General features: G+C 39.2%; 1 protein-coding gene across 1 annotated transcript; it reads right to left on the bottom strand.

Moving 5' to 3' along the window:
* Positions 1-717: 717 nt before the first annotated feature.
* On the bottom strand, positions 718-3809 carry LOC145497035 (RYamide receptor-like). The gene has a single exon (XM_081476822.1). The coding sequence runs from the start codon at positions 2581-2583 to the stop codon at positions 1585-1587; it is 999 nt and encodes a 332-aa protein (XP_081332948.1). The 5' UTR covers positions 2584-3809; the 3' UTR covers positions 718-1584.
* Between the last annotated feature and the right edge of the window lie 6033 nt (positions 3810-9842).

Here is a 9842-nt window from a genome sequence, read left to right as displayed (position 1 = left end):
TTTGTCCACTAAAATCTGACATTGCTCGATTTCCTATCGGATATCATCTTTTATTCGATTCACTGAAGTAATTTTTTTTTTCTGTGCCATGGGAAGTTTAACCATACCGTGCATGTCCAAAGCTTTCAAATTCCTTATTTTACGCTCCACAAAAATCTTTCCGGTAATACGATTCTTACCGAAGAGAGTTTTCTCGCAGCTTAGATAGATACATGATATCTTATTGAAAGGTTTCTAGCGGCATACATTTTGTAACTTTGCGCAAATTCGTCTTTGTTTATATTTAAGTTTTAAATAAGTTCATGAACTTGAACTCTTTTCGAACTGAGAAGAGGCAGGTTCACAGACGGTTTCGGAACTCTTAAATAGCGAGCAGGTTGCGTAAAATAAATCATGAGAGTTAAAAGGTTTTAAAAACGACGAGTACTTCGCCATTAATCAACTTCCTCATGCTTGGAATCGACAGGAAATCAACTCTTTTAGTCCACTCATCAACCAGCAACTTCCTCTAACCGGAGAGATACATAGCGCATAATTGTATGAAAGAGGAAAACCCCTTCCACTATCTGTGTGTAAATTATAATACTTTTCAAATACGTGCTCGTTGATATTACCAACGTTTAAAAAAGGAGACTTGTTGTTACAGGTATATTGAAACGAAAACTGCTAAGTATTACTTAAACAATATTAGTACTAAAAATTCTTCAATCAGCAATATTTTGGTTTAGTTCGAAGTGATTTTCAATAATTATCTTGAGTGATTCACATACGTAGCAAACTATCAGACAAGACAGCATCAACAGCAGCAACAACAACAACAACCTTTATTTAAACACGATCTGGTTTGAAGCAATAGGTTTGCTTGTGGGGCGAGATTCAGACACCGGAAGAAGTTTCATTTTCTTCACAAAAGAAGAAACGTGTGTATCACCTTAATTTCCACATCAGCGTGGGCTACCTATGGATGCCAGTTCTGACAACTTCACTTAATTTCCTTTCTTAGCTATCATTTCACTTGATCATATGCAAGTTATTTATGGATCACTTAATGTCCTGCTTGTACCCGCGCGTCCTGAATTAACATGTCTATCTAATCTAATCGTAGGCTTCTTCGTGATGAAAACAAGCAAAAACACTCTCTAGAAGAAATGGTGAATAAATGAAGAAAACGTTTGGCTTTTAAGGTTGCTCGAACCTATTTCTACATCTTCGCGCTTTGATCACTTTGCAAAGTTTCGCTTTATTGACAAGAAGGATTTAACCGCTTTCCTTGTGTTTTTTGGCAGCCTAAATGGTTGTTCGGCTATTTTAATGGCTATTTCGGGGTTTGACCGTGCACAAAACGTAGCAAATGCAAAATCTTGTTATGTGTGCTCATACAACTACAAATAGAAGCATTTCGATTACGTAATTCACGCATAGTCTATGAGCACAAAACAAAAGATGTGTAGGGTCAGCGACCTTCCAACAGAACTCTCAGCATGTTTGCTCGCTTTTTTGATGTTGAACGGCCTTTCTAACCATTGCCCTCCATTAACTATGAATAGACGAATACCACTGATTGTTTTATTCATAAGCATTTGACTAATTCACATGTGTCTGTTTTGTCTCCTTTATCTCTGCGAGTGTCATATCTGTTACCCCCGTTTTCCACAAACGATTTCCCATGAGTCTTTTCCTACCAATCAGTGTAGAAAATGCATGGTTGATCTTGCTGTTCAAACAAATGTACAACCATGGGTTAATGGCGCTGTTGTTGTAGCCAAACCAATAGCAGGTTGCGGTGACAATTGGTAAATCCTTGGGCCATTCCATTATCGCTAAATACAGCTGGAACACCTGCCCAGGAAGCCAACAGAGAGCAAACGCAGTGAAAACGATGATGAGCGTTCGGACAACCTTTCTCTTGGTCTGCTGCTGTCGTTGCCGATTTTGGTTCAAGCCCTCACCTGGTGCCTCATGGGACCACAACTTACGAGCAGTAATGGTGTAGAGGACGGAAATGATACTTACAGGCAGCAAATAGTTGATGACGAAAAAGTAAACGTACACCCCGCGGATGGCTTTCGATTTGTCTCCCAAAATTGAAAAGTCCACCTGACACACATATTCCGAATTTTTAGGATGCCATTGCAAGACAACAAAAACAGGAGCGATAGACATCAACGCCATTGACAAGAGCCAGACGACTGGTGTGAGGACTTTGGGTTTTCGGAACCAAAGAAGGCGTCGGAATGGATAAACCACTGCATAAAATCTGTCAACCGCCATAAATGTCAGGCAAAGAATGGACGTGGTTATTGTGAAGAAAGCGGCGTATATTACTGCTTTACACGTGATTTGTCCAATAAGACCAGTCATCGGCCACACACCGTGAGTGTAGGAATCGGACACTGTGTAAGGAATCACAACCAAGGTGACCAGTAAATCCGCAACGGCCATGTTGACGAACATGAAGCTGGTCAGTGATCTTACGTCAGGTTTCTTCCACACGATGTAGAGTAGAAGAATGTTCCCGACTAATGATACCAGCATCGTTATGATGTACATGACGGTTAATACGATGTTTTCTGCGGAAGACATCCTCCTCTTAGTGTTTGTCAGTCTAAAGAAAGTGAGAAAGTCAGTCAGAAAGTTCTCGGTGGACCACTATCATTGTCAACGATTAACTGATAGTGAAATAAAGAGACTGGGAAGCCTTCTGTTTGGCACGTCGCAGTTTAGATACTGGCTGGGATCGTTTCTGTTCTTGGACAAGGCACTTAAGTCTCAAAGTGCTCAGTCCTCTTAACCCAAAATGGGTATCAGTGAGCTGATAGGTTAATCTGACATAGCATTGGGAGTTACACATTAAATTACAAATAATTACAAATTTTGAAGAACTGCTACTTCTAGACTTCCCAATCATTTTTATAAGCTGTCGTTGCACTGAGACGCCGTCGCGATTTATTCCACTGCCGTTTGGGCTGAGACACTGTTAAGGGAAAGTGTCTTGCCCAAGAACACAACGAAATGGCCCCAGGTGGCCGCTTCTGATTATCTGACTGAGGAAATTACTTCATTGTGATTGGCTAAGAGTAGGACAGTCTAACGCGCGCTATCGTAATATTTATACGGGCGTAGACCTTATGGTCAACTTTGTCCCTGATTATATACCTGGTGTAAATTTAAGTATCACAACTATACGCTGTAGGGTGAATATGTAGGGTGTAGGGTGAATTTCGAAACTGTCACATGATAGCTGATGTTTCATGACCGTTTTACGTATCTTTGGTGTTTATGGCTAGTGACTATACAATCGCTTGATCGCTCTGACAGTAACAGTCACCGAAAAAAAAAAAGTCGTTTAGTGCTCTTTGCGATCATTTAAAACAACTCTTGAGCGATAGTAGCGACCACAGCGGTCATTTCGTATACGATCACTGGTGATGATCGGCGATGATTGCTATTATACGGGGACAGCTCTCCAGAGATCGTTGTTACGGTTATAGGAATATCAGAATACACTTCGTCGTTGTCTGATCCAGTTCCTCTCGGGCGTTTTCTTATTCTGCATCGATCGTGATAATCTTCTGTGTTGAAACGTAACATAGAGCGAGGTCGCACACATATTTTTGTAGCTATCTTAGCAATTGTAGCGATCATATTGAAACCAGCATTTACTACCCTGCAATCAGCGTGAAAATGCACAAAAACCAAAGCTCGTAATCTAAAGAGTGCCTGCCGGTAAAAATCAGACAAATTCTTAATTTCGCAGCAAGTGTCGAAACTTCGATTTCGCTCATATTTTTATGGTAGATAGGCTAGGGCATGACAAAAACTATTGGATAGTTTTTTTTGGCAAAATATCCTTTTATTTCAAAGAAAAATGCAAATTACCAAATTCCGTTAAAATCGTCATTTGACGCACCATTTTATTAAACAAGTTCGAAAGCGCCGCGTGCAAAAGGACATCTTTCGTCTTTAAAACACTCAAATAGTCTTGTGCAATGTTTAAATATTTACTAGGTTGATTTGGGGGAATGTTGCGTTGTCTTTTTGGGTGCAAAATAATTAAATTTCGAAGACATGTATTTTATTCACTTAAAAGTATTTCGTAAATATAATTAATTTTCACCATGTGCGAAACCTTCAGATGAATTAAGCTTCTGGTGGTTGAATCGTAGAAGGATGGTCCACAGATTCCTGTAAAAAAATTTTTGGGCAAATGATTGTGAGCGACGCGAGAGCTTTTCAAAGTGCGTCAAAAATGCAAATTTGACCTTCCGTCGTCAAATTTCAATTTACAGGTTAGACATATATTTTAGCATGCGCCACATGTCTTGACCTATATTAAGTTGAAATTGACAAAGAGCTGATAATATTGAAATGTTCTAACCTTGTTTGCTGTAAAAGGCAGGTCCGAAAGCCGATTTACCGTGTTTCTCTCACCATTCGGCCCATTTGAAGCAGTAAAGTTTTTCTGTTTACAGTACGTCCGATGTACGTCGCCAGTTGTTAACGTATTTAATGGTTGAATACCATGAATCTGTGATCATCTTTGACAGGCCTTCACGACTCCTTCAGTTCGTGACATTTGTACATTTGCCGTACTCTCTTAGGTCTCTCGACCTTTTAGTTGTGTTTATGAAGGGCACTTTATGTTGTGTTATAAGGAGGATTTTCAAGTAGAGTTGAGCCGTTAGACCGTGCTATGGCAAAGTTTTTGAGGTCAACCCATTTTATGGACAGGCCCCGTTCTACATCGTGCGAGACATACCAACACTCAACCAACGTCAAGGAGCATAAGGCCCAATAATACGCACTCAGAACGTGTGTGTTTATATCAAAATAGCTCCACACTGCAGATTAGCCATAGAGTGCGTAAAAATCTGGATGCCGTCAAAGAAACACAAAATAACGAGGTCGAGCTTCAAATTAAACAAATAAGGATCAAAAAGTACACTACGCCATTAGGGGTGGCGAATGGTAAATGCGAGACTTTGCGAGACGACGAGATAAGCGTTTTTCTTTGCGAGCCCGAGACATTTTGATTTCTTCAATTGCGAGACCGAGACTTTAAAGTGTTTTAAATGCGAACTCAAGAGGTCCAGGTTCTAAGATGTTGCGATGTCATTTAACTTTACTTAAAAAAAAAATAAACAAATCGGTACTTCGCTACTTTCTTAGCCTTGAAAAAAAATCGAGAATGCGAGACAGCTTTGTGAAGAAAATCGAGACTGTGAGACGCACATAACCGCTAAAAAATGAGACTGCGAGACCCGTGAAATTCGGCGAAAATTTTGCCGAACTTTTGTCAACTAAGACCGCCGTCTAATTAGCATATATAATGACGTGAAAACAACGATGCACAAAGAAAATGATGATATATTCCACTTACCTCGCGACATGTCGACAACTGGGTGTTCCACGATACCTCATGTTACATTATCAGTAGGGGGGGGGGAGGGAGGGGGGAGGGAGGGGTGCATTGTATGAAAAAAAAACAAAAAAAAAAACCGATAGATAATATCAAGTCAAAAGGTTATAATCTTGATATAATCTCCTGTTCAGCTTTATCAGTTTTTCAACGAGGCTCTATTAGGGGTTTTGACCATACTGGATATTTGGGTTAAAAATTGACAGGACACACGAAATTAAGGGGGAAAATTAATGGGGTAGAGCACGTTTAGATCAGATAAAACGGGACATTAATTGAGTAGGAAATCGTTAAGCTGCGATTAACAGGATACAAGATATTTAGGCCAAAAATTAATAGGATAAGGGATACACAGCCCTTACCCTCCTTCCCCATAAGGACCTCATAAAATATAAACATAAAGAATAAAGTATGCCAACTGCTATAAGCATTTACTCTGGACTTTTAGTACTTATATCACGGTGAAATATGAGAGTTTGGTATCTGATTGTAGGGGTTTGAGGTTAGGTAACGCATCCCCTTGTTAGTTATTTCTAAGCCCACACTCGTTACCCTACTACCCTGAATAAATAGACGGGGTTAGAGACGGGGCTAGAGAAATAAACAGAGAATTAAAAGTGTTCCGAATTCTGTACAGTTAAACACGAACGTCTTACATGACACCCTCTGTATCTTTGCAACGAGATCGAGGCACAACATCCCACACTATATATGTAACCATTTATCCTAAGCTCATTGACAGCCATTAGTTTTTCCGGAGCGTTTTAATTTACTACAAATAAAATGGGGATAGAATTGCAATAAAAAGCCTCTTACTGGTTTTTTTGTTCAGCATTATATGATACTTGTGTCTTTCGCTGCCCGAAGTGCCATCAAATGCTGCTGAAAGGCAACGGACTGACAAGCAGTGCGCAAGAAGTAATGGTAAGCGGCGTTTTATTCAAACTCCTAATATCTTCTAAGCCGTCTCACTTTTGCATCAGGCAAGGAAATGCTAAGATAATAACTGAAGAACCATTTACAGGACGGTTCATGTTGACTTGTTCCTGAAAGAGAAAACCTATTTGACTATGCTAAAATATGCTATAACGACAGTCGTGTTATTCATCCGGTCCTAGCAATTTCTACACTTCCAGACCCTGCTAAAGAAATTAAACCTAAAGGCTGGGCCCTGAAACTGGCGAAACTGGCCACTCGTTTCAATGAAAAACAAAAAAAATACCTTGAAGAAACGTTTTTCTTAGGTCAGGAGACGGCCATAAAGTGGAAGCAGTTACTGTATCACAAAAGATGAGGGCAGAATTGGGGGTTCATCTTAGATGAGTTCCTGACTTCTCGCCACGTTCAATCCTTCTTCTCCAGGATGGCTGCGAACCTCAGAAACAGACAGGAGGAGGTCCTCGAAGAAGACATAACAGCCCGCTGAGAATCGAGCTGCAGATATTCTTGCAATTGACAAGTGTCAGTTAAGGTGGCTGAACTCAGTTTTGATACCTGTGTTTCATTCACCTTTTTCTCTAAAACCCTTGATCCCTCGGTCGTCAAAAATGGTAGCAAGCTAGTTAACAAGACAAACTTTGGTTTTTTGATGGTTAAGCTGACGTATGTGCCGTTGCCATGGCAACATGAGTAAATATAAACAGGCCTTTAAAATCGGTTTTGTTTATTTGCAGAAAATCTAGTCATTAGATTTTCTTTATAATTTGCATGCAACAAGCTTGTAACGATTCTCACAAGTTAACACCATTTTGCTAATAATTTAACAGAGAGATCTTTAATTATCCCTTGTTGAAGGTTCACTGGAATATCTATAATTTCCTTTGTTAAAGTTCAATTATTTTCAATACTCCAGTTACGTATTTCCTAAAGTATTTTCGTGCCAAATTTCGTGAAATTCTAATGAGTGGTTCTCGAGAAATAGGCGTATTTCCGAGAGTGCAATTTTCATTCAATCGCAATTTTTTGACTTACTACGCATGCGCTGCATTTAACTGAGTTCTTTCGGTAAGAAAGAAAAAGCTAGGAATTGCTGGGTTCTTTGCATCGTCACCTTTTCTAACATATCTTTGTAATGAAAGACTAAAGCCATCAATACAATGCGTTCAATTAGAGAGAAAAATAGCACGGATACTGCGGGTGTTGAGTAAATAAAATGATCGCTCTATTGACGGCACGTTTGTTTTTTGCAATCCTTGTGCGCGCGCTGAATTGCATCAGCAAAAGTTTTAAAAAGCTAAGCGTCAACATGTTTAGCTTGATATGCGAATATTTTGATCTAGATGTTTGCAACATCCCAAGATCGCGTAAAGCGCCCTACATAGAGTTGAAGACTAGTCTTGTGCAGACATGTAGCTGTGCTCCATCACAGAACTGGACGACGTTAGCAACTGAGGGGTGTCTTAGGCTCATAAAGAACGGTGTCTACTAAATATAAACCTGTTTCCGCCAGGTAAGGAGAACGTGGAAAAAGTAGGTCTTAGCTAGGGTTATTTGAATCCACAAAGAAAACTGGGGGTAGCCATTAAATTTTCCGAGATACTAGCGTTGAATCTCGAAGAAAACTGCTGACGTTAGCATTTGTCGGAAAAAAAAGGAAAAGATATTTCTTCACAGATTTTCCTAGAGTTCGCCTTTACATGCAGAAAACTAAACACATTAATAAACATCTTTAAGCACATGCCAAATCGTAACATAAAAATAACTTTTGGTATGTTTTTAATAACAAAATCGTCGCAAAGGCGCTTTTAGCATCCCTGGACAGCTCTCCTCTGGTTTAGCCAAAATACAGTCTACATAGTTTTTCCTCACAGCCAAAAACTATTCACGTGTTGAATAAGCTTGTCACTTCCATTTCATAGCATAAAATGTAGCGGTGATCACACGTTTTCAAAAGTTAAATGGGTTGTTTCATCCTTTCGAAAACTTTGTTGTTTGCCCGTTACATTTTTTCCTGTGACCTTCCTAGGAAGTCAAACATTGACGTCTCTCGCACTTGTTTGGCACGCGCATAAGCCATCTGCAGTTGGATGTAATTTCTTTTGCGGGTACGATAACAGCTAGTTTTTCATCTGAAAGCCCTTAACAGTTAGTGCTTAGCGATATGCTGCTTTTCTGGTGTTCCTGGTTTTAGTACACGTTCGTAATTTTACTGCGATATTTGTTTCGGCCACAATACGATTTTTTTTTTAAGTCGCGCGCTTGGTAGCGTAGTTGATTATTCCAAACCAAGCGCTCGCCTGGCTTTTACACTATGCCTTACATGATGCACCGTCCTTAACTGCCCTTTAGTAATTTTCTGAACATTTCCTTTTCTGATGCAAAAGTAAAACGGCTAAGAAAATATAAGGAGTTTTAATAAAACGCCACTTACCATTACTTCCAGCGCACTCTTTGTCAGTCTGTTGCCGCCTTTCGGAAAATTTGATGGCATTTCCGGCAGCGAAAGACACAAGTGTCCCGTTTTATCTGGTCTGAACATGCTCTCTATTTTCCTCCTAAATTTCGTGTGTCCTGTCCCTTTTTTACCCAAATATCCAGTAGGGCCCTATTCATGAACTGGTACACCTGATCAAGAGCCTAATACTGTCCGTGTTGTTGTTGTTTTTTTCTCTTTTTAATACAATGTACGTAGAGGGGCAAAACCAAGATGGTCGCCCCAGCACGAAAATACCGATCGAATTGAACTGAAAGTTATATTTTTTTGAATTATGTAGACCATTTATCTGAGAAAGTTTGAGGAATTTGATTTTTGCTAGTCCAAATGACCATAGTTGACATTTACAGATGGCGACTCTTAATTATTTTGCATCCAATAAAACAACACAACATTCCCCAAAATCAGCCTAGTACACATTTCAACATTGTACAAAACTATTTGAGCGTTTTAAAGACGAAAGATTAATGTGGTTTTTCATGCGACGCTCTCGAACTTGTTTAATAAAATGGTGCGTCAAATGACGATTTTAACGGAATTTGGTATTTTGCATTTTTCTTTGAAAAAAAAAGGATAATTTGCCAAAAATACTACCCAGTAGTTTTTGTCATGCCCTAGCCTATCTACCATAAAAATATGAGCGAAATCGAATTTTCGGTGCTTGCCGAGTTATTTTTCATATTTATCGACAGGGACTCTTAACTTATGAGAAAAGCTCATTTTAAAGCATTAATGATTCAATGTTGAATTTAACTTTGGTCACCAATTTCAATGGGGTGAAAAATGAAATGTTTAAGCAGGTGGAAACAGTTTAAACATTACGTTTACTTTGTTTCCTTGGTTAAATGTCCCGAAGTCGTAAGGTCGCTCACATTTTTCTGTAGCGATCTTAAGGATTGCAGCGATCATATTGAAACCAGTATTTACTACCCTGCAATCAACGTAAAGATGTACAAAAACAAAAGCTTATAATCTTAACTTATAAGGAAA

This window comes from Orbicella franksi, chromosome 9, assembly GCF_964199315.1.
Source record: "Orbicella franksi chromosome 9, jaOrbFran1.1, whole genome shotgun sequence".
In the NCBI taxonomy this organism is placed as follows: domain Eukaryota; kingdom Metazoa; phylum Cnidaria; class Anthozoa; order Scleractinia; family Merulinidae; genus Orbicella; species Orbicella franksi.
This window is presented reverse-complemented; position numbering and strand designations above follow the sequence as displayed.

Excerpts from the sequence above, each read along its gene's own strand:
- LOC145497035 (XM_081476822.1), bottom strand. The coding sequence starts at position 2,583 with ATGTCTTCCGCAGAAAACATCGTATTAACCGTCATGTACATCATAACG.